Source organism: Nipponia nippon, unplaced genomic scaffold, assembly GCF_047370975.1.
Source record: "Nipponia nippon isolate SJK-2023a ecotype South Korea unplaced genomic scaffold, ASM4737097v1 scaffold_4, whole genome shotgun sequence".
In the NCBI taxonomy this organism is placed as follows: Eukaryota; Metazoa; Chordata; class Aves; order Pelecaniformes; family Threskiornithidae; genus Nipponia; species Nipponia nippon.
In genome coordinates, this window is record NW_028262358.1 from 93,035,007 (window position 1) to 93,061,573 (window position 26,567).

At 37.8% G+C, this 26,567-nt stretch overlaps 1 protein-coding gene across 40 annotated transcripts in view; it reads right to left on the reverse strand.

Moving 5' to 3' along the window:
* Positions 1–26,567, reverse strand: part of RIMS1 (regulating synaptic membrane exocytosis 1) — a 344,078-nt gene that overhangs the window by 20,466 nt on the left and 297,045 nt on the right. For 29 of the 40 annotated variants that reach the window (XM_087773380.1, XM_087773413.1, XM_087773415.1 and 26 more), the window contains one exon: positions 25,308–25,540. The exons of the other annotated variants lie outside the window; for them this stretch is intronic. In XM_087773380.1, coding sequence (XP_087629506.1) covers positions 25,308–25,540 — 233 coding nt within the window. The remainder of the gene's footprint in view (positions 1–25,307; positions 25,541–26,567) is intronic. 40 annotated transcript variants of the gene reach the window in all.

The following is a 26,567-nucleotide window of genomic DNA, read 5'->3' on the forward strand; positions in this document are numbered from 1 at the left end:
TAATGATGTTACTGTCTTAGAGGGACTCGAGCATGCCAGAGTTAAAGTTTCACTGCCTCCTAAGTGCCCATGTGCATTTTGAGAACAGAACTTCATTACTGAACTACTCTTTACATCTTTAAACTTCATTTTGAGGAAACAGGCTTTGCCATACGGTTGTTTCCACGTCAAATTGTTCAGTTTTTTCTGATACTGTATTCCAAAACTGTAATATGCTTTTCTTTTGCACTTGGTTAAGAATCAATTAATTTAACACACCTTTATCAACTTGGCATTCAGGCACTGTAGGGACCGATGTGCTTTCTCTCACTCTCTTTTACAAAGAAAGGAGGTACCCAACCTAATGTACATAGTGAATTTGGATATCAGGTTGATTAAAGACAGAAAGGAGAAAGGAAATGACTCAGCAGTTGTCAAGCAAAAAGAAGAAAACTATTTCAAAAAGAATTATAATGGGAAAAAAATGAAAAACATGCATGCAATAAATTTCTCCCCAGCGGATCTTCAAGTTACGGTGAAGTGCTGATTATTTAAAGTATCGTAAAGTGATTAATGAGAAAAATGCCACAAATGATATTGTGCATTTCAGCTAATCAACATATAACAGGACTTACGATTGCAATTATTGCATAGGTGACTAACAAATTCAAAATCCCCCGCATTAGGGATGCAGTGTATCTCATGTCACACCTATGCAGAAACGTCCACCTATTATTTTCATCGCATAGGCACAGATTTCCTACATAGTGCAGTGGTTAAAGTAATTTGTATCTGCTTGCTCTGCAGCGCGCATTTAGAAATGACGTTCAGAACACCACAGAGAGGGTGGCTTACCACCTTTTTGAAAAATACGTAGTCGTGTGGTATGCGATTCTCTCGCGATGTATGTTAAAAAAAATTAAAAAGCAAAATACAATTAAATGGAAAGATTTCTCTTCCCAAGATCAGTGCAATGCCATGGTAGGAATGAAATGCTGATGCCGGTAGCTGCTAACGAGTTCAGGTCGCCCTCCCGAGACGCCTTCAGCACGTGCGTGGCAAAGGCTCCGTGACCAGGCTGCCAGGTTGAGCAGTTCTACGCAAAGCTCTGCACTTATGTCAAGTGTACAGAAGTTCCCTCCCACTCAGGCTCTTGCTCAGGGAAACTCAACAGAGGTTTAAAGTCTAAATAAAAAACCCACAGAGGGAAGACTTTCACGCCATAGGCTCCCAGAAAGCTCTCACTTCGGTCACAGCCTTTCCTCTTTTATGCTCCTTCTCCTAGTCCCAGGAAAAATCATTCCTTATATTTCTTATTTGTATGACCAAAACCCCTTTCCAGGATTATAACTGTTTGACCTGCTCTCTGGATCTGTAACAGAAAGGCTGACCAAAAGCTTGGCTTGTTCCTCCACCACTGCAGGAAGAGCGAATTTGAGCTCATCTGCCTCCTGAAATATTAGCCTCAGACTCTCTACAGAATACATTTTTCTGGGCAGCCTCCAAAGTCCTGCACCCTAAAACAAACTTTCATTTAAACTTTCTGCATTCCTAAACACAAATCTACATGTTGTTTTTGCAACCTTGTCTGCACTGCTGTACCTTGTATCACCATCAGTGATCCCACTGAAGTTTCAGCTGCAGTAAAATGCAGCTGTGCTCTCCTTGAGCCAAAGCACCTATGTTAAGGTTTACTCTGCTTTTTAATTTCTTTTGCATTACTTTTGAAGGCAGTTTTAAATGTGACTGTATGAAGTCCCAAGCCAGATGTATTGCGATGACATAAGGACCTACCCTCCTCACATTTGAGGGCAGCCCAGGTGACAGCTGCCAGAAGAGAGGCTAAAAACTCAGGAGAGGCTCCTTCTTTTGGTGAGATCAAATCTGCTTAATGACGGTCCTGGTGCAAAATTTATCTTTTTAATCAGCTTTTTATCCATAGTAGTAGTTAAGGCAGGTAAGTAGTCAGACAGTTGCTGAATGTTTCCATTTTAAAATAGCTGTTTGTGGCATTGCATTCAAACTGGTTTACATTAGTTACAGCAGTCAGTATGTAAAAACACCTACGGACTTGGACAGTGGATCTGTGCTAGATAAACACCGCATAACTGTAAGATATAATTGTTCCCTTTGTGTTTATATTATTGAAAGTGGACAACTCTACACGAAGACTCAGTTTAGAGACAGACTGTTCAGCCAAACTGCCCAAATGAATGCTCTGGCATAACTCTGCTACGAAATCATAAGGTTTGCATCCAATATTGCTGGTTTATGTCCATTACCAAATAAGCAGTGAGGAAAACTCTACTGACGAGACGTAAAGGTTCAACTGTGCCGCAGACAGACGCCAGCACAAAAATTTGCCATAGCATCAGTATTGCTTTGATTATTGTGCAAGGTAGGGAGTGATGTGAGAGAGCAAGATTTTCTGTAACACTCTGCCTTTTGCCATTAAAAATGAATCCATGTTATTTTTACAGGTCTGCGCGGCTGCCCATTTCTCATTCTGCTCAGCTCTCCTTTCTGGGTTGCAAACCTTGCTTAGCAAGGCTTTGCCTTTCTCAAAGGCAAAGGAGACGAGACAACGGCCAACAGACACCAGGCAGAAAGGGTACCAATGCAGGAAGAGTTGTTCTGTGTTTTCTCTGGTAAATGATGCTAACTTTTCATTACAAAGCAAGATTTCTGTATTGCAACTGTTCACTTGAGTGATAATAGATTTTTCATATAATTAATCTGTTACAAACATAATAAAAAGCTATGAAAAATATAAGCACGAGGGAGAATTAGCCATATATTATAAACGAATATTTGAAAGCATCTGAATTAAAGCCAATATATTTAAGCAGACAGCAAGTGTTTACCAAATTTTAAAGTCCCTTCCAACACAAGGCATGATGAGAAGGAAAAAGAAAACGAAACGGTGCTAATACTGCCTATCTCTATAGAAAAAAACAACTCCTCCCCAAACTTCTAGTTATTTCTGAAGCCAAAAAACTTCCAAACTGCTATGCCAACTAAAACACAAGGTGACCTGAACTACAATTTTCAATGCAACGGTGCAGGCATATTAGTAAGTTCAACGATCGAATGCACTTTTCTTGAAATAACACAATATCTGCAGATGTTGCTCCAGGTACGCTAATAATGGACGTTACAGTAAAATATGAAGCTAATTCCAATACTTCCAAATGATTTAACAGGCCATTTTCCTCTTTTTATATTATCCAAAAGCAGAGGCTAAGATTTAGCATTAAATGTTCTTGCTGTTTTGATATAGAGGGCACTGACAAACCTATCACAGATGAAGAGATGACAATCATTTTAAAATAAACTAGAAAACAAAAATTGCATATGAACATCGGCAGTGAAGAAAATGAGAAAGCGCAGCAGAAAATCAGACAGCTCGGTATGAAGGGAAACTTTCCAATCCACATCATAAAAACAAACATGCAAATCTACAATAATCCATCAGCCAGTCTGAACCACAGATTTCAAAATCCAAAGTTACTTGCAGATAGCATATAGAAAGATGGCTCCCCAGAGTACATGGCACAAAATTAAAATGTAATAAACAAACCTTATTTTCATGTTCCTAGGCTTACTATTGGTTAAACAGAAACTTGCCTTTTACAGTAATTTTTGTCTCTATCTTAGCATAGAATAACTCAAGCCAAGCAGTACTACATCTTTCCAGGGATTTCAATATGTATTAGCTGATGGATGAAGATCATAAAATACAAAAGTAAAACAAACTTGCCTTTCATAGCAGGATTACACCATGGTGCTTGAATCTTGCAGAGCTAATGGTTTGAAGGTCAGGCTCTTTGGAACAGATGCACTAATCTCTTATTATCTGTATATTACACAAATTATTTCAGATAGTATTTTTTCTTGGAACTGACAGATAAAGCTCTATTTGCTGCTCAGGATTACTATGATCATTAATGAGAGTGCTGCTTTTAGGGTGTGTTCACACTGTGAGAGGTTAGCTGTTATTGAGTACAGGCTGCTATAAAAATAGCAATGCACAGTTAAATAGTAGTCAAAAATAAGACAGGTAAATTCTACACAGGTAAGACATTGTCAAAATAAGGATGAAACACAATATATGCACGGAAAAAAAGATTGCCATATACAATATCAATCAAAATCACCTTAGGTAAAACTTAAGATCAAAACACAATCTTGCTCGGTCATTATGAAATACTCTTTAAGGAAACATGCAATTTTGTTATTACAGCCTCTGTAATATATCAGATTTTAAAAGTCCATGAGTACAACAAAATCTCACATGATGGAATATTGGAGATAAAACAAGAAACAATAAAATGTGTATAAACCCTGGCTCATTTATATCCCTGAATAAGTAAAGATTGGATGGACATAATAAAACTAGCTAAATGGCAGGTAATTTCTAATAAAATTATAATGAAAGATGACATCAAGAGCATGCAAATATCACTAAAGAAAAAGTTTGGGAAGCTCCTGGATAAGTTAAATGATATAGCTAATGCCAGAATAAGAAGCAAGATAGAAGTGACTTTCAATAAGCTTAAGTAACATACATAGTCAGTATAATAACTATTTCTGAGCCTTTAAATAATAATGATTATATGTTATTAAATATACCATCTTTAGACTATGAAAAATATCAAAACCAGCATGTCAGCTATTAGAAAGAGGATATTTTTTAAAAGGAGACTGCAATCACAGGATTTACCCTATCCGTTAGTGATGCAGCACTGAAGATGTGTAATGAAGACAATCTCCAGTTTCTTTTGAAGTGAGTTTTGATGTGCATTTCAGTGGCAACAGAAGCCAATGTCACCGAAAGATGACTCAAATCTAAAAATTATTTTACTTTCTAATTCTTTCATACAATGTGCCTGATTGCATACAGTTTCCAAAAGAATATATATTCACAATATCTCCTTTTTTCCTCAGCATTAAATACATGTATTTAATTTTGAACAAAAAGAACATATTCTAGAGGAAAATTGAAGGCATTTCTCTCCAGTCAAGAACTTGCAATACATAAGCAGAAAAGTTCTTAGAATAATTTATGTTTCCTTCCACAGAAATTTTTAAGTAAAAGCAATCTTTCTAACCCTGGATCGGACACCATTGTCCAGTGGTGGTCTTTCTCTGAAGACTGCATTATGTGTACGCAAAGCTGGGAAAGAGGAAGATGCACAATGAAGAACAAAGCTTTTTCAAAGGCCTTGCCTTTTCTGTACATCTTTCGGTCATCTTCAGACGAACTTTGGGCTACACAGGCTCATTGACTATATCAAACTGAACATAAAAGCACGGGTAATTTAAAACAAATCCAAAGTGCATGGTCCTATTGAAGATTTCCTTTTCTTCTATATTGGGAAGAAGTGTTTTTTATGTTTTACATACTCATTCACATTTATGTCCTACATACTAATTCACAAAAGCACGCAGAATTTTCACCAAGGTCCAAGTTCATCATGTGTAGATCTCCATGGGAATATTCCCTTTGAAATATACACAGGACTAGACCTCACCCTCATCTGGATACTTAATGCATCATATTGAAATAAAACTTCCAATATGTTTGTAATGTGACAATATTTCAACAGCGAGGAAAATAATGCACTTTAGAAACTAAAGTCAACTTTCTCATAAAATCCTGTTCCAGCACAATGGTGCCTGAAAAGTTGAAATAATTACAATTACCTAGCTACTAGGATATGATTTATATAAAATAATATTATGTTTTTAATATAACTCACAATCCATGAGTTTATAATACGTTTTGTTCTATTCATCCCAATGACACGATTATAAATAATGCACCAACCCAGAATCAGGGTGAAATTCTGGTCTGCTTTTCTTCAGAATTACAAAGGGAAAGGAGAATATCTGGTGTACGCTTAAGTGATCTCTTATCATGCCATCCTCCTATTCAGCAAGGCAGGTAACCACAGTATTTTCAGGTATTTTGTAAAGATGACTTATGACAGTGATGAGCTATCATTTTCATAGCAAAACTAGCAATCTGAATAAGATCTTGTTACAGAGAGTTCAGCACGGTTCCATCAAGTAAGGTAACAAATGTCACAATGCTATGTTCCGAAGTACAAAACATGAGCTGAAAGAATGGTCAACAGAATGTGAGTATAAACATACACATTTTCAAGGCCATCCAATGATGGATGAATCTATTCATGACTATTTTAATTTAGTTAATGAGCTGTTCACATATCTTACACATTTCTTCACAGTTCAACTGAGTTCACCAAATTAAAAGATTTTAGGGATCTTCTTACAGTGAAGTCCTGACTCGGCTTGTGGTCAACATATCGTTTATAATAATATCACTAAAATATGTCAAGTAATCAGGTACCACTACTTGCTTATTTAGCTAATTTAACACTGCAGAGAATAATCTATTGTATTAACCTTTAAAGCAAGTCCTTGCTGGTAGAGCATTTAATCGAAATCCCCCAAACAGAAACGTTCTTACTAGGAGGACACAAGAAATGAAGATGCTAAATGAAGCCAAGGATGATTGTACGCATGATCCACATTATATCCCAGCAGCCCAGAGGTGAGTCCTACTGTAACATGTTGTAGGGGTCAAACATTATATTGCTTTCAGCCATAGATTCCCACTTCAAGAAAGCTAACACTGTCCTAGTTTGTATTGTAAACATTATTGAACATGTTTAATATGTAAGTGATATTTAGACACACTTTAATGTATGGACATTTAAGGTCCCATGGAATCTCTGCTTAAAACAACACCCCTAACTAAAGATTACACACACGTGCTCACACACATACACACGCACTCTGTGGCCACTCTGGGTTGTTTCTTTTCCAGCAGCATTTCAATGAGATTACTATATCTCTTATAATGTGCTCCTAGGTACTTTAAACAGTCACAAATATTTTTTAATCTGGTAATTACAGTCATAAGTTTTAGGAAGTCTTGGCTCTTCTGCAGAATGTGAGATTTTCAGTAGGTCACTTCCAGTCCTGGAGTTTGCTCCTCAATAAAATGGGACAATGGCACTTACCGTTCCTTCGTAAAATGCTTTAAGGTCTATGACCACCAACAACGCAAAGAACGAAGAACCACCGCTACTATTAAAGAGGTCTGACACGAACTATAAAAGTCAGAACATAAATTAAGAGCACATAAAATAAATTGCACTACAAAGTGGAGTTCAACAGTACATGTTTACATAGTAGCCATAGCAATTCTTGCTCCAGTTGGGATTGCAAAATGATTGCTATACTGCTGCTGCAACTCTGAACAGGACAGAAAACTTGGGACAACAAACAGAAAAAAACAATCTGCAAAAGGTCATCCATTTATTCTACAGAACAGTCTTATCGGGTTACCAAATTCTTAAGCATTGAAATCAATGGGATTTTTCAGCACCAAGCTGTCAAGAGCAATTGATTTCTTAAAAATAAGCATATCCCACCAACAAAGAGAACTTTTTATGCATAAAGAGAAACTACCTGTGTATGTAACATGCTGACTAGCGTGCCTGTGGGAAGGAGGAAGGTCTTTAAGTGAGAAAGGAATCCTGAGATGCAAAGCATCAAGGTTCACTTCTCAATTTTGCAATTTCATTTCATTCACAGTTCTTTTACAAAGCACTGATGATCCTACTTCTCTATGACACATGGCTTCTGTCCCAAGTACTGTCAATATTGTAGTGATGGGTACCGCATGAACACAGATAAAGAGTAAAAGATGAGAAGAAAGTCAGGAGATGTCATATCTGTCACCCAAAACTGACATCATTCAGCCCTCCTTTTGGGACCAATCATTGATCCAACTGGACATTTGATTTGCCTCACCGTTTCTCTTCCTCACTTTTAACTCAACTAAAGTCTATGTTGTCCAAATATTTTTCCTTTTTCAGCAACAGACTACTTGCAATTATATGTGAAAAGTGATATTAATACAATAGTAAAAAAGCATAGTATGAATAAAAGCATTAACATGTAAACATTATCCCCCTCACCCCAAGTAAAACTAAGATAGCATATTTACTGCTCATTATACCAGCACCAAACACATGAGTAACAGCACATTGTAGCTTGCTGTGCTCTCCGATTGCCCTTTGAAGACTAAAAGCATTCTCATATTCCCAGCTTGTAGAAACTGGCAGTGTCACATAATAATAGAAAAAAGTCATATTTTTGTTAATGGTGCACAAAAAAAAAAAAGATTATTATTAGTGGAAGTACTTACATTTTCATCATAAACCAGGTATCACAGGACAATGCTGTTATTACATATTCTGCTTGACTGATGACAATGTATGAAAGGCTTGGATCATGACAGCTGTGCTGAGAGCACAACTAATTAGAGTTACAATAAAATTACAATTCACTGTGTCGTTTCCATCTACACAATTATTCAATTTTTTGTTTGTCTGGAAAGATTTATACCAATTACATAGTGTTAGTTTTGACGATGACATTCACTTATCAGAAAAGGTAAGATATTTAAGGAGATCATCAGACATATAACTGCCTTCCCTTATTTCTTCTGATTTGATCACATTTAAAACAATTAACCAATGGACTTCTTAAAGGCTTTTCATGGCAGTGCTTTTCTTCTGAGGCTGACAATCTCACTGTCCTTTATATAAACATATTAATGGCTCCCTTCATGCACACAATTTATACAAAACTATAAAATAGACACACATGTACATGTAACTCTTGATTAGCATTCACACAGAGACTTAAAAAACTCTGACTTTACATCTGCAACCAAATCCTACTGCTCTTATGGATGCTGAGCAATCAGCAGAGCAAATGAGAGAGACCGCTTATGAGGCAGAGAATTACTCCATCTCAGTAAGATCGTTATCTGATCTCCTACAAAAATATCATTAGAAAACTCAAGATGGTCGTACCAATGAAAAAACACGCCCTATTTAAAAAGTGGTAATTTCACTGTAAGTGTGCCAAAGTCACTCTTGAATTTGTAATTTGAACTTTGCTATCATGCAGCGAGATCAAACCTGGTGCTGTGACACAGTTTGCTTATTGCATGCCAAGCTGCAAGAACAAGAAAGTGTCTATTTTGTGTAGCTCAGCAGCTGGGACATTTCTTAAGTAAGACCTCTTCTATCCAGGCAACTCTGCCGTGTAACTCTCCTCTGTGCAAGAGGGGCAACAGGAAACCTTGCAGGGTTCGGCTACAGGAGATGAAGGATTGGGGCAGCTGAAGCCCTTGCTACTGCTGGCCTTTGAGGGGGAGCCAAGGAAAGGGCTGGGAGCAGAAAGAAAGGGGGCTGTGCACAGGCTAAGTAGGACTCAGCTCACTGAACTTTATGTGTCTGTAGATGCTGCACTGGAGCTAGTCGTGCCAGACTCCTTTTAGAGCATATAGAGAGAAAAAGACATTTTAGGGTGCAGTTCATTTTTACTATCTCAGATATTTACCTGAGGATGGCTAAGCCATGCACAGAAGTGTACATTTCTCTCTGCTGGCTAGAAAGAAAGCCTGAAGTGATGAACTGACAGCTACTTTGTGGACACCTACACTTGCTCAGACTAATCCCACTCTTTGTGATTACAGGTCCTGGTCTACTTCTTTCAAGAACAGTGCTTCTCTAGCTGTCATTGGCAGGGTTCCTCCTCTCTGTCCCACAGTCCCTCTCCAGCTCCTGAAGTACAGCTCGTACCATATAGGTGTATTAAAAAAGCATGATGTGAGAGACATGGACACATGGGATTCCTTGAACACATAAGCGGATAAGTGGGAATTAGTGGCTGGAAGATTTCTGCTCAAGTCTCTCTAGATGCAGCCTCAGTTTTGTTTTATTTTTGATCCAGAGCAAGTACAGCCTCAAGCTGCACCAGGGGAGGTTTAGGTTAGATATTAGGAAATACTTCTTCACCAAAAGGGTGGTCAAGCATTGGACCAGGCTGCCCAGGGGAGTGGTTTGAGTCTCCATCCCTGGAGGTATTTAAAGGACGGATAGATGCGGTGCTTGAGGACATGGCAGTGCTAGGTTAACGGTTGGACTTGATGATCCTAAGGGTCTTTTCCAACCTTAATGATTCTATGATTCTAAAGCAATGAAAGCAGCTGTCACATGCAACAGAATGGTGCCACATAAATGAAACAATCTATGGCATCAAATACTCAGTCACCAGCATTTGCACAGGAAGATTTGTTTCTGGGCCACAGTGACTAGGACTGGAGAGGGGCTTTTCGCCCTCTTCAGAGTATCGCCCTGCCCAGGTCAGTAAACTTTAAGTGGTATTGCAGGAGCCTGTTACAATCTGGAGGTGGTTACTGGGAAAAGTCACTCTTCTGAATATTTGGGGAACATGGTCAGATGTTTAAAAACACATGCTCCAAAATAAATGCAAGACATTTTAATGGACCTGGGATTTTGGCCATGGACAAACTTTGGACCAGAAACCAGGCAGACTGGGAGAGCCTGACCCTTGGCTAAAAGGGGAACTTTGGGATCCCATCAAATTTCTTGCCATTGTTCCCAAGTTGGCCATAAACATGTCTATCCCCTTGAAGCAGAGTATAGGGTGAAGGCCTGTACCCAGGCACGGAGCATGAAAATGCTGCCTGAACAAAAATAAATAAAACTGTATTTGCAACTATGTAAGTGTTGTTAAAGTAAAACTGTGAACGGCTACTCAAACCCACCACAGTTTCCATGTCACCTTCTCAGTCACTTTTTCTCCTGGATTCCCCAGTCAATGCCAATGGTTCATCTGTTAAGAGCTAAGCCCTGACCTGGCTCTATAATCCCTGCATCAATATATCAAAGTTGCCTGTTCCAACACATGCTAGAGATGATAGCTCTTTTCTTGCTGTGACATGAGCCTGTTGCCAGGGCTGCAAATTTTTTCACATCAGAGGAGAAATAAGTGCAATACAAATGCAACTCAGTTCTGTCACACCCAGCTCTTGAAGTGGTTGTGCCTCACAAGGGCCATTACTGAGACTCCAGAGAAAGAGTCCTCCAACTCCACCTCCACCTCGGCAGAAGAACCTGGTTCTTAACATGGTATGCCTCTAAGGTAAAGACGAGTGATTCCCTCAAAATGTTTTCCTGGTAAATGATTCCTTTCCTATCAATAAATGCTAAACTTCAACAGAGTACTTCTAGCATGCAAAAAACAAGCCAACCCTACTGTGTATATACCCTGGAGTTTGTTCATTTTCAGTGCCCCTGGAACATCTTCCCCCATTAACGTTTTAGTTGCTTTGGAGTCCAGACTGAAGAAAGTAGATGAGTCGTCAAAGAAATCCCCCCACCCTGCCCTGACCATGAACTCTAGAAAAAAGCTGCTCAGGCAGGAGAAAAGATGGTTAGTAGGATAATTTTCAAAGGGAGAGTGATGGGTAAAACTGATTTACTTTTATACATAAATCCTAGGTCACATCTATACCTAATTCAGTGTTTCAGTCTGGCCACGCTCCGAGAGAGAACACTTTGCACCATCAAATCTAATCAAATGGCAGAGCTATAAATAAAGCCATCAACAGCCATGCGAAAGCAAAACTAATCAAAACAGCAGCCCTGAGATTCCTTCCTCCCTGGAAGAGCTTTGCAGACATTTTAACCTGCCTTATAAACAGGAAATCCATTTGCATGGACTTGCGTTAAGGTAACTTGTCAATCTGACAAGTTCTGAGACCAGAGAAATCATTACAAGTAAATGGACTCCCAAGACACTGATTTTTATCCCAAAGACACAAAAGCCACCATTAAAAAAAGCAATTTTCAAAACTGTTTCACACTGATATTTTACAAGCATCATTTAAAATCAAAGCAAGCTACCCAGTTAACCCAAGCTTCAAAACCAGAAGCCGGGTGTCTGTTTTGGGCAGCCACCCCATCTTATCTAGTCACGAAACTTCTGTGCTTCACAAATCACAGAAGCAAAGTAAAGCAGAAAGACAACTGCTTCCTCTAGGCTTAGCATTAACCCCCTCGGGTGATTATTGTCCGACTGCACTTAGGAGCCGTAAGCCATGAGGAAACTGGAGAGGAGGCAGCAAGAGTGCTCAAAGGATAGTAAAGTAGGTTTCTCCTCTGTACCGACAGTGCAAAGAGGCAGTATCTCACATTGTCTTCTCACATAGCCTCCTCTGCCTTGGTTTCTTTTTTCAGTAATATCAAATCTTACGTTTTTCAGAAACTAACAGGAATGGGCGGGCAATTCTGACTGGTCAAACTTCCATCACACAGGGAACTTCTGCTGGGATTGCCACACGTTTAGAGCTTCCCAGAAGAAAAACATCTCATGTCTAACATTTCTTGTAAAGGAATGCTTTTGAAGCTATCAGACACCAGAAACTGAATTTTAACAATATGAAAAATGACTATACAGGTAAATGAAATAAACTATATGTGAGTGTCTGTCTGTGAGCATCAAGGACTTTTATAAATACTAAATCATTTCAAAGCAATTCTCAGGTAACTTATGAGGATAAACACACAACAGATCATCGAAAAAAATACTGTAGTTTACTCTTTAGGTACTTTGAATGTCTTAAGCCTATGACACTGCAGTTAAATATTTGTAGACTTCAGTCTGAAAATCTAAACAGATTGTCACATTTTAGTAAATTCAAGCAAGTTCAGGGATGAATCTTCCAACAGAGACCTGAGGATATATAAAGGCAACACGTACTGTTTACTGAGGTCTAAGTAAGTAATTATATTGAGGTCTGTACCACAGGAATCAGTAATTCAACTTCAATATTGCACAGTATTTCCATGCCTTACTTAAAATAAGTTATACCACATAACCAATATACATAGCACCTAACACTGCAATAGAAATCAATACAGATTTAAACAAAGTTAACATTTTACACTATTGGTCCCTTTTGGAAGTTATATGACCATCATATTCTAAAAACTGTATGCTTATCAAACTAAAGAAGAGCTGGCACAACATTCAAAACACTGATGAAACTGTAAACATGTGCCACAGTTGATAAAAATATTTGCACTTTGACAACATGCCGATGACTTAGAGATATGAACATCTCTAACTTTCTGGGCTATTTTCTTTCTTTGTCTTTTCTTGGCAATTTGAAGAAAATTTTGCAGATGCAGCAAACTGGCTGGTCAAATACAGTGGTTAAAAGTCACTGAAGGTTTAATTTAAGCACTTGAAATACCAGTAATGTACAAAGGAAAAGAAAATGTAAAAATAAAAAGAGTATTTAAATATAAACCTCTGCTAAATTTTCACTAGCCTCTGATGACTTCCTTAATGAGAAATCACACCTGCTATGTTACGAAGAAAGTCTTTCAAATGCATAGAGAGCAGTCATTTCCACAGGATAAAGCCCATTGCTCATGAGCAGCATTTACACATCAAGTGCAAGCGGATGTCACTGAAGAGCCGAGCTTTGTTCCGAAGAAGCACAAATTCATTGGGTGCCTCAATCCTTTTTTTCCCTTCTCTTTGTGTATCAGATTGGTTGGCAGGAAACAAGTTTGGACTAGCAAGTGCTATGATGTGCTTGTTTTCATCTCTTCTATCTTTGTTCTATTTTAAGACTTGCCAAAATGGTTATTACTTATGTTAATTTAATTTATATGCCATCTAAAGTATGGAGAGGACTCTGGGCAATAAATGTTATACAATCAGAGATCAAATTGCTCTGTCACACAGTTTATATTCGACTGCTGCTCCTTCTCTTCTTGGAAACAAAGTCAACATTGGACTGGCCGATAGCCCTGGCTAGCAGATACGCTGCCAGACTGATGCATGTGGGAACGAGGCCAGTGACTGTCCCTGTTTATCATCTGTCCTCTCCTGTCCTGCAATGCTGCTGTCATCTGGGTCTTGGCCAGCTGAACCCAACCTCCCTTCATGATCTGTAAAAAGTACTGGAGGAGGGAATTGCTTTTAGGACTGTACCTTAGGTGTGCTCAGAGAGAAGATACGCCGTGCAGGGTGGCTGTCGCCCAGACCTTTTGCTATTCATATGCAGAGCTCCTACCTGGGGAAACAATGTACCAACACGGCTCTGCAAAGCTGGGTGAAATTTTTCAGCTGAATATTTTTTTCAGCCAAAAAAAAGGAAAAAAAAACCAAAGGTGATTCAGCAACACTGAAATATTTTGTGAAACACTACCTGCTCTATTTGATGCTGTCAGCATTTTGTTTTAAAATGTCATTCATATTTACTCATATTTGAGGAAATACTCAAGCTGAATTGTGTCCATTCAGGATGGACATCATAAGCTGTTAGATGTGAGATAATTTTTCATCCAACTTAATGACTTGCCAAAATTTTTTAAAATTATTTTTTAAAAAATCCTATGAACATTTTTTTCATCATTTTACTGAGTTCTGCATATTTCATTACGTATGATACGCAATTCAGAGTATCTAAGGGCCATTATCTGTATTGCAGATGCTATTAGTTACATTATAGGTATGTATACAGATTTTTTTATAAATGCATTAACATCATCACCTGCAATAAAAGCAGCAAGCTTTATTATTATCATCATTATCATTAGATCCTTAAAAATCCCTTAAAAACACCTGTTGATCCTCTTTTTTTGTCTTAGGTTAGGTTTACTGCTTTTCATTTGGATTCTGTTGATAACAGTTCTATTCCTAGCCAAAAAAAAATACAGAAAAATCCCTCAAAGCTCATCTTCACATTCACACGTAGAAGTCCTAAATAAAATTAAAAGTGTCTCTGAATCTAATGCTTCTTTGCATTCAGCTAAATGCACTTTTTTTAAACTCAGCCCACCAATATCTTATCATCAAATGTACGACTACCACACATTTTTATAAATGTTCTATAAAAAAAAAGATTTAAGATTTTAAAAAGTCAGTTTTATTTTCTAAAAGATCCAGAATTACATAATTTCTTGCCCCTGATGAATTTAGAGATATGATACTCATATTTGCAATACTGTGGTGGAATCAAAGAAGAATCTCTGCCCATATTTAGATGCAAAGACCCACTTTGTCCTTGACTATAGCTACACTGAAGCTACAAGCAAGCAAGCAAAATATTAAAGGCAATCTGTAAAAGGAAAGAGTGCAAAGAAAATTTCAGTTTTGTGTTTGCAGGGAAGAATTAAGAATAGTTTTAAACCATTTTTAAAATTATTGCAAATTCGTCAGTTACGTGAGAAAAATAATACCATAAATGGTTTGTAAGAAATACTATAACGTACTGGCCAGATTTCAAAATTTCTCTTTCTATGAAATACTTTGATCTGCTCTCTGGACCTCTGTGTTACATTTACTAAAAGTATTAGGAAAAAGGCCATAGTGTGAGAATCTGCAAAATTCAACAAAAAATGGTGACATTAACAGAGTCTTGAGCAGCCATTGGAGTAGACGATTGTATATGACACGTCAGTTCTGCCCCAAACTTCATCTAGACACTTCGAACAACCCTATGAAGGAAACACTGAAGATCCAGCTATTTCTATTCTTCCCAGTTTTAAACTAGACAGCCTGAGCTCCCAAATCAATACTTAAAAATTGAATGAGTTGTTTCATGCTGAACAGGCTATCTCATTCAAATGAAAATCAAAGTTTTTGTTAGTTAAGAAAAGGACTGCTTTGGACAGGAAAATAAAAATAATTTCAGGTCTATCAAAATGAAGCTAGATCATCTGACTCGAAACAAAGGGGGCTTTATTCTTCTGAGAGACAGGAATTCATTCCTGTGCCACAGAATGAGAGTACTTTTCCTCTGGATGACTGCAGGTACTCTAAACCTTTCTACAAAATCCCACAAGTTCCAGAAAGCCACAAACTGTGGACCTGATCAGGCAAGAAGTATATGAAGAGTAATTAAATTCAAATTTAAGGCTGACATTCTCTTACAGATAGGCATTTATGTAGAAAAGTTTAATGGGAAGACAGTAGATTTTTTTTCCCTCTTGATAGTACTTTGGCATTGCTCTATTTCCTTTTATGTCATAATTTTGATATTATTTCAGCTCAGTGTTTATACTTGCACAAAGTAAAACTTGTGAATGCAGTGTGAATCAGACGAAAAAGCAAACAAAAATCCTCTTTAAGCAAAGCTTAGTTAAATACAGCCAGAATTATCAGTAGGTCTTTCCAGAAAACATTTCATAAAAAATACAATAGAAACATAACAGTGAAGCTTCACTTATTAAATACATTTGATGTATTTTGAAATTATAGTTCTACAAGACATGCATGTCACAGCTTAGCTAAAATCATGATTATAGTTTTGGAAAGGAATAAATTCTCCTAAACTCCACAATACTTATATATTTGAAATAGCCCAAGGTACAGTTATTACTGCAGTAATATCCCTATGAAAAAAATTCAGGGAGAAAGTGCAACTAGACAGAAAAGCAAATGAATCCTTTTGAGTACAAGTCAACCAACTACGTAACAGGAGAAAGTCAGAATTTGTATTTCAGGAAAAAGGAAAAGAGCCACATGTAACACTAACTCAACGGAGCAGCAGGACTTTGTTTGAAAATACTAGCCCTTATTAGGAAATCTTTTGGAAGATGAGTAACTGGAACTGAATTATGTTTCTTTTAAGGGTAGTGAATTCCTCAGCTAGACGGCAACTGTAAATAAAAGAGCACGCTCACATTCACTCAATAGTTTCAAAGAATTAAGTATCATTACTAGAACAAAGAGTTCCTCTTACAAAAATAAGCAGGTCTTTATCTTTGTTTTTAATATTATTCTTCATCCATTTGTTTGTTTCCCCCCTTCTGCTGCAGAAACATGTGGGTGCATGCGAGGTCGGTATGAAGATCTGCTGGGTGCAGGAGGGTGCTCTTTGCTGCCAGGGCGTCAGGTTTAGAGCCCAGGTCCTGTCACCATCCCTAAGGCACCATTACCATCCCTACTGCTGCACTACAGACTTTTTTTAGATTGGCTGAAAAGAGAAATCCATCTTACTGTCAGTCTCCCTCCATTCTTCTTTTTATGCAACAGAGCCATTGTCCTCATAGATCACCACAACTATGCAAAGCAAGCTCTAATGGCCTGCTCTGGGAAAAATAACAACCTGGATGGGAAAGACTCTCACGGAGATACTGAACAGCCAAACCAGGCTAATGAGTGAGCTGCAGGATGGACCACCACACTTCTGCTCGGCTGCAAAAAGTTACTTTTCAAGTACACACAGTCTAACGTTAAGGAAAAGATTAGCAAAGTGTGCAGACTTAACAAAACAGAGGTATCTGTAGGTAAGGAAGCTCATGTGTAAATGCTAAGCTTTCTCACAGAGATAAATGCCCAACGCAAGCAAAGACTTGGAAATGCTCCTCTACAACATGGTGAACAACAAGTGAATTACAGAAGACTAAACTAAACCTATGGGTAACTGTATAGCTGTACTCGTGGTAATTCTGACTTCCAAGATAATTTTCTGAATCTACCACTAGAAAATTTGAGATCTTGTAGCATTTCGTCTGGAGGAACAGGAGACGGCAATACAAAAGAACAATATCAGAAAAGAAATCCTATGAGAACAGCAATGGGATATTATGATATTGGCCAGGGTCAACTGTATGAGATTCAACAAGGCCAAGTGCCGGGTCCTGCACCTGGGTCACAACAACCCCATGCAACGCTACAGGCTTGGGAGGAGTGGCTGGAGAGCTGCCCTGCGGAAAAGGACCTGGGGGTGTTGGTTGACAGCAGCCTGAATGTGAGCCAGCAGTGTGCTCAGGTGGCCAAGAAGGCCAATGGCATCCTGGCTTGTATCAGGAATAGTGTGGCCAGCAGGACCAGGGAGGTGATCGTGCCCCTGTACTCGGCACTGGTGAGGCCGCACCTTGAGTACTGTGTTCAGGCCCCTCACTACAAGAAGGACATGGAGGTACTAGAGCGTGTCCAAAGAAGGGCAACAAAGTTGGTGAAGAGTCTAGAGAACAAGTCTGACGAGGAGTGGCTGAGGGAGTTGTTCAGTCTGGAGAAGAGGAGGCTGAGGGGAGACCTTATTGCTCTCTACAACTACCTGGAAGGAGGTTGTAGTGAGGGGGGGTGTCGGTCTCTTCTCCCTAGTAACAAGGGATAGGACAAGAGGAAACGGCCTCAAGCTGTGGCAGGGGAAGTTTATGTTGGATATTAGGAAAAACTTCTTCACTGAAAGGGTAGTCAGGCACTGGAAGAGGCTGCCCAGGGAAGTGGTTGAGTCTCCATCCCTGGAGGTATTTAAAAAATGGGTAGACGTGGTGCTTGAGGACATGGTTTAGTGGTGGACTTGGCAGTAACAGGTTAACAGTTGCACTCAATCATCTTAAGGGTCTTTTCCAACCTTAATGATTCTATGATTATCATAGATAAGAAACAAAAAAGGGCTGTTTCACCCCTAGCATGCTAAATGCTTTGAGAGGTTTAACATACCTCTGTGTCTGTTCTGACTGTTACAAACTTTATTGTAATTTCAAGACAAATACAAAATTTATTCATAACTAATTTATACCCGTTTGTCCTTATACCACAGTTTCTGATGGTGTTGCCCTTTAGCTTCAAAAACTCTTCTGCCTTTTTGATGTGCACTCTCATTGCATTCTTACAGAACATACATATCCCTGTTCAACCTTCATTTTTATAGGCTGAACAAATCAGGCAATAAATCATCCTTCAAGTTCTTGATTCCCACAAACATCCAGCATTCATTTTCTTGAATGCTGAGTGACCAGTGTTCTAGATGAGCTGTCAGCTGTGCCTCATTCAATGATGTTAACTTTTTCTTAGCTCTCCAAGGAAACACATTGCCTGATGCACCCAGGATAGTATTTGCCTTTTCCCTGGCCAGATCTTACACAGAGCTTACATTCATCCTGTGATTTTTATTATACCCATGTCTTCCTCCTCTTCCTGTTTTTTCTAGATGACAGCTCCAAGACTGCATCTGGAAATCTTCATTAGTCATTCTGAAAAGAATGATCTTGCAATCTGCATTATCACATTTTATCCAAGTTCTATTATTCTAGTCCTCAAGCTCATCAGTCCTTCCTCTATATCACCTGGAAGTGATATACTTTCCAAATCAGTATCGTCAGCATATTCTAGGAACATACACACTACATCTCATTAAAGTATTAACGAGATCTGCCTGTGGTTTTTGTCTTAGAAACTCAACCAGTAAGCACTCTCTGGCTCTTGTTTTAATAAAACCAGCTGATGCCTCCCTCCTAATCAGTTTCTTCCTGACATCCAGTATTCCTTACTCATTTCCATGCTTTCCATCCAGTCTAATAATAATAGATGATTTACTGATGTCTAGGTAAAATAACTCTTTCGAATTATTGTCCAGCACTCAGCATTCTTATCAAATAAATGTAATTTTTAAAATAAGCACAATTTCTTTCACTACAGTAATAAAAAAAATAAACTCAGAGGTTATGAGGTAAAAGAAACATGCTCAGAAATGCATTCTTGTAATTGTTTATAATCAAAATTTATTTATCAAAATGAAATGTGGGGGAAAAAAAAAGCCTGACCACTGCAAGAAAAGGTTGTCACGACCCTTGTAAAAAAGTAATAAAATTATAGAAAGAAGCAATGGCTTTCTCAAGAAAGACAACAACCAACCCTTCCTTATCCCAAAGGCCTCCACCCTCCAGCATATTTTATTTCTGATTTATTATCATCTGCTTTATCTGTCTGTACTATCTAGACCTGTATGAAATCTCTTCTGGTATCATAAAATTACTACAAGGATGGACAGAAAATTATCCCTGCTGGCATTACCAAAGACTGCGAAAATGAAAAACTGAGACTTTTTTTTTTCTAGCCGTGTCTACTCTGAAATGATGTAGCTCCAAGCCTGGAAGACTGCTTTACTCTGCTGAATTTCCATGTTTCCCAGGCAGTGTTATTTTTACCACAGCATAGTGGTGCTTGCTAAGTCACTAAGTACCTTCAGTGAACCATTAGATTCTCCACCACTAGAGGACATTTTGTGTAATGGATGGGGTTGTCTTTTCTAAACATTTACCTAAACTTCGGTCATCCAACAAAACCATGAGAAAAGGCCTTCTTAAGATCAGCATTAGAAGGTGAAATGTGGGGCAGTCAACCAGATGAGGAAGAAGTGATGTTAAAGCTAGAGTGAGAACAGAAAAGGAGGACTTTACTGCTCAATGACAATTTTCTCACTTAGATGATGGTATCTTTTCTGAAATTGGGAATTTGGAATTTAATTCAAAAGAACATAGAGAAAGCCACTTCTTTAATGGGAAAATTATAGGAAATTACAGAAAATATACTGTAGCAGGGAATTCCATGTGAGGATGTTCAATTTTTACATAGGGAAATAAGTTATAAGATTCTCACATGGTTTCTGCTCAGGTTGCCACTTCGTGAATGAAGCAGTCAGACACTTAAAGATTCCTTCCAAGTATCCAGTTCACAGATGCACATACATGAACAGAGTCTTTTTTCACTCTGTTTTCACCTTGGGACAATACTTGATTTCAGCTCCACTTCACAGTACGTAGCCTCTCTCTGAAATGTTAATGCCTATGGCTTCATTTCAGGTTGTTGACGTTAAACTTGACAAACAGGAGATGGACAGCGAATAACTTTGGTTCTTATGTAGAAATATCTCATTGTGGTTCATACCATAAACATGGCAAGGTATTTCCATTTAGCAAAATGACCCGATACCAGTGTAACATGAGACTGGACAAGCTCCCCATTCCTCCAAGCTCCTTAGCTCTCCTTCTCTGCATCTCTCCCGCTCTCATCTGTTTTGAGCCAGTAATGGGAAGAATATACAACATCCCAGGCAAAGTCTCACCTTTATCTTATATGAGAACACTAATGTTTCTCAAGCAATGTCAATGGAAAACTAGTCAGAAGACTGACGTTAATGGCGTTGAGCACCTTGGAAAATAAAAGTAGTCTCAAAGAACTCATATTCGGAAAAAATAGAGCCCATGTCTCAAAAGGCTCACTGGTTGCATCTCTGGTAGTTTTGTTCATATTTATCTCAAAGCTGGTATTTTCAGTCTTTCTATCTGTACTGGTTATCATGTTTTGGATATCTTAATTAAGTAAACACTCCCAAATTATTTTGTAATTCCCTTTAAACTCTTACTCTCAATGCTTTTGACAGAAAAGTTGGCCTCCATTAGAGGTGGCTAAAGAATGAAAATCCTCTAAGTAAGCCCTTCAACAAAACAAACAAAAAACACAGCCAGCCACCCTGTCCATTTGCCTTAAAGAGAAAAATCTGTCTTGCTGACCCAGCAGACAATTGCATCAGGCTCAATACATCATAGAGATGTGATGCTACCAAATCTCTGATAGCAAGATGGTGAAGATATAGTGTCTGAATGGTTGCAAAGCACTGTTAGCACTTAAAAAGAATAAGAAAAGTGTGTTCCTACTAGCAGATGACCTTTCTGAACCTCTATCTGCTGACCATGGGTTAGAAAGCAAAAGGGAAGAATCCTTCTACCTCTTAAGGTGTGCCTCTGCATGTACCAAGAGAACTGAGAGGGATCCAGGGATGGGATTCTGTTTATCTGAGATTGAGCTTTTTGTTTTCTCCAGAACTCATCTCACTGGTGATACTCTTACCATTACCTCCATCCACTTTGAAATGCATTATTATGTTTCTATGGTATAAATTCTGTAATAAAACTCCTTCCTCCTATGGCAGCAGGTTTTCTCTCTTTCAAAACAAACCCAGAACCCCAAATCAAAATGCAGTATGATCAATACTGCCCTCAGTCACTCATTGGTCGGGAAACTATAATATAAGAGTATCTGTAGGGGAATAGAGTGTTGTATCACAAAATCAAGACAATAGATGATGATTACCTATCATAATCTATTTTCCTATCATTTTCCTATGATTTAAAGTTTAGTTGCTGTAATTATTTAGAAAATCTGTAGTTATACATTTATTTTGTATATATGTATATATTTATTTACAAAAACTTGGCTGGCAAAGAAGGATAGAAAAGTTGGATTATAACTAAAATTGTACAGAATATGCCTGGAGCTATTTTCATTCTTCTGTGGTCTTTCTGGGGGTTTTGCTTCTTTTTTTTCTTTTTTTTTTCTTTTCTTTTCTTTTTAACTGTGCTGGCATAAGCGGAGCTGGGTTTTCATTAGGAATACTGCCAGAAGATGACAAGCTTTTTTTTCTAGGAACTATAAAATCTATCCAATTTGCGGGCACAATGAACAAACCATAGTAAGCAAGGATTTTGTTATTTTAATTAAATCTTAAACATAATTGAATGGAAGGTGCAGCAGAAACATATACTTTTCATTGCAGATTTACATAAAAATGAAACCCAATTCTTTCACTGACAATCTTATAAGGCACATATTCAGAATAAATATTTTCCAACTGCACTGAAAAAGGGTGCACAAAATAATGTGATTCCTCGTCCTTCTAAATCTAACATGCAAGTGGATCTGCCCCATATATGCAAAGAGGTCCATGTGTGTAGATACAGACACACACATGCGTGCACAGGCTCACACACACACTCCTTTTTCAATGGAAAAGAAAATCAACTCTTAGAAATAATAGCTACCTAGTAGCAGTTTCATACACACCACTTCTATTTTTTATATAAGATTAAACCTGTGCAGTATGCTAAGAGCATGAATTATACAAAAAGTCGAATTCAGCCCTTATCGACCATTTCTTCATATGAAAAAAAGCAAGATGGAAGTTAATTTTACTGGTTTTGAAGACAATAGTAAACTAGAATTTCAGATCTACATGTTCCACAAAAATACAGAACCTCCAATTTTCAAGAAATATCTGACTTTTTGGTTTATTTCTGATCTATTTTGAGTTTTCAGGAACAAATAACTATATATGTCACACATATCTGACTTACAACCATGCAAGTCATAAGAAAAAAAAATTTAAACTGACCAATTCAGGAACAGCTATGGAGGCTACACATACATTTCTGTATTTTTGATACTTCCTTTAAAATACATGCTCTGTGTCAAGAGCACACCCTCAGTTACTGAAGATCTGTAGCAGAAGAAATTAATACCTGGCACCACTTTTTGGGGGCCCATGTACCTCCATACCAGTTTTAAAACTTCAGAATTTGGCTATTAGAACTGATTTTCACATAATCAATTTTAAAGACCTTGTTTATATTATATTGTCAAAACAGATTTTTTTTTTTTTTTTAATTCTTAATAGTGGAGACATTATGAAGTTACTTAGGCGCAAGACATTAAAATGAATTGGAGCTTTTTAGATTTCTCCTGCCCTCTTGTACACTACAGGAAGGAAAGTGGGTCCCTGATTTAGGGCATGAGTATTTAGTCTCCAACAATGGATTTTCTTTGGAAAACCTATCAAGTCTCATGTGTATATTGTTCTAAAAAAATGCATTAATTCAACTCACTGATTTTTGACATAATTTAACTAAAAAAATAGTGACTGACAAAACATGCCACATTTTATTTGCTCTGCTGATACCACAGATAGCACTGTTTGCCTGAGCTACAGCAAGGCAAAGTAAATATCATTCTCAAGGCTGTTTTACAATCATGAATAATACATAATCATAGTTTTCATATTTGATTTGCTGTTTGAGTTTCATTATAACTTTAGGTGCTCCATTCCTTGCAAAATTCCTATTGTTTTGAAAATTACAACAAGCAAAATTCGGAGAGCTATAGTATCTTTCTATGAAGAATGAGAACATCTGAGTTTTAAACAGATAATGCTGAGAAGGGTTTGGAAATCACAGTTTAGATTTTAAGTTAGTAAATAACTTCACTGAGAAGAGTGAGTTAGGGCTCATGAAGGCAAATCATCCTATGTTTGGTAGCTCCCTGTGCCTTTCTCTTAGGCATACAGCCCTGGTTCCTGGTCAGAGCTGGACTACTGAGTAAGATGGAGCAAAGATTTGCTCTGTCACAGCAATTCATGTTTCAATGAGATTTAGGAGCTAGAAAGGAACGCCACATCAAATCACAAAAACATTCTGCAAAATGCTTAAAATATTTTGTTCTTTGTAGTAAGTGGAGTAAAACATCAACCTAAAATCCTTTCTATAATACAGTACCACTTTTTATTACCTTAAGAGCATGTCATTGATTCTGATGCATCTGAAATAACATCTTACTGTATACAACTATCTATATTCTAGTCTAATATTCATGCAGAGTGCATTTTTGAGCGACACAATATGAATTACAATTCTGGGTTTCACATACGCCTACTACATCTATCATTTGGTCCAACTGCATGATTATGCGCTTTCTGGCTTAAAAATCATAAATGAGTAGTGTAGAAAAGTATTACAATCTTTTTGCTAAAGCTGACCAAGCTTTACGTTTTGAAAGAATCACTTCTACTGCCCATCTGGCAATAAAAGAAAACCAAGGGAAAAGGGTGAGATATTTGATGTTACAAATAAACAACATTGTTACTTACCTTAGTTTAGATTACCCTGACTATGTGAGAGGAGTGCTGCAATATGTGTGCATTCTATGCTAGGCTGAAGCTTTTCCTCTTTCTTTTTTCCTTCTTTTAGTAAGAAAGAACCCTTAGGGTCAGGTCCTGCTCCCACTGAAGACAAGAGCAAAAGTCTTCACTGGGGTTCAATAGGAGCAGAACAGGGACTTTAAAACATTTTTTTTCCCTTTTGTATCTTTCTGTATGAGCTTTTGTTCCTTCAGGCTATGCAGATACGAAGCTTTTAAGATTTCTGGAGTTGCAATAAAGAGTTGGAAGTCTTATGTTCCTCATGAAGCATCATGCTGTCGTCTAATTTATCTGAAATCACTGACCCCAATTTGCCAGTGTTGTTTATAATGAAAAAATATTGGATATACTCTTGACTAAGAAATCAAAGGTAGATTTTAAAAACATGTTTTTTGCCACTACAGGTACAAACTTTTATCCGAGTTATGTAACTTTCATTCATTTGCTCAGATTTCAGTTCCCCCATTCGTACTCAACTCTTCTGCTAGAGGAAATTTCCTATACATAAAAAGCTGCTCTGAGCCAAACCACTATCCACTGTTGATACCCACATATGTCTCTTCGCATTTCCTTGCCTACCTGTAAACAAGGTTTCCAAGAGATAAAAACATTTTTCATTGATCAGGACAGAAAGTTGTTATGGTACATATTCTAAAAGGCATTTATATATTGTTTCTTGCAGATGCCTAATGATCAAAGACAATTAATATCTCAGAAATTTATTCACAGCTGGAAAATATTCTCTCCTGAGTGGTCTATATCCCTATACATGTAACACAGATGCCACAGATGAAATAATGGCAAACCACGTTTGGTGAGAGTCCTGTTTCCGAAGAGCGTGTGTCTCACTCACCTGTTTGGCTAAGTTGAGATGTGCTTCTGCTCCTTCGAGACACTATGGCAACCACTTTGGCACTAAGGCTGGAACGCCTTTTCTTCCCACCTGTTCCAACCGTGCCGACAGCCGTGTCCGACTGACTCCCGTCATTGTGCTCCAGCTTATACATCTCTCCGCTCACACTTGTGCTCTTAGTGATTCTCCCTGAAGTCCCCATCCGTCTGCCTTGCATTTTAGGAGTAAATGTACTACAGTTACAAAGTAAAAACAAACATGTTAATTTGTCTGTGTAACAGCATTTCCAAAAGCCTTTTTTTTTAATTAGTAAATTAATTTTAAGTCTTGATACATTTTCATTTATTTGGTTCACAAATAAAAGGTTAATTTGATGCTTCTCAGAGTATATACTTCCAGTATTATAATTTGTTCTTCACTTCTTCGAGGGAAATGACTAAAATGAACACTTTCCCATGTTTTTCAGAGTGACAGAAAGAGAGACAGGCAACATTTAAAAGTCATGTGGAGACGTCCTGTCTATATCCCTAGGATACAGAAAGCAATAAACCAGCAATTTTATGACCAAAGAAAAGGAATACGGGCCAAGAGAATATATGTAGGTTAATACATGTATCTTATCGGCACTGTTCACCAAAGCCTTAAGGCCTAATAGATATGAAGATATCATCTTCTATATTTTCATACTTCACAAAAAGAGATAATATAACATGTAGTATTTTTTAGGTCTTCACTCTCTCACTTTAAAGGTAAATGCAATAATCACAGTATGAAGCCAAATAATTTTGAGGCAGAAAAAACTAATAACCCACTAGAACTTTCACTGATTGACAGAAAGATGAATTGCTCTGTCAGTTCTGTTTGATTTTCTTTAGCTATCGCATTGCATTTGAACGTTTCTATAAAAATCCGTTTTCTGTTCCTGCACATAGAGGCTGGATAAAGTATTCAGAAACACGCTCTAGAGAACAATCTCCAGTACACACAGGACATGCTAATACACAGTGCTAACACTGCTACAACCAAGCGATGCCCTAGCTCTAATGGCAATACGAAGTTAGCTATCACTCTGCAGAGACCCAGAAATTTAAGCTGCAGCCTGAGTCACTTCAGGCATAGTTGTTAAATCAGCCTAGTACGTGGGAAATTCCTTGATCTTGTATTGCTGATTAGTAGACCTACTGGCAACATACTAATTTCAGGGGTTTTTTTTTCAGTAATTCTGTATTTTGAAGTCAAATTTTGAATTTATTTGTTGAG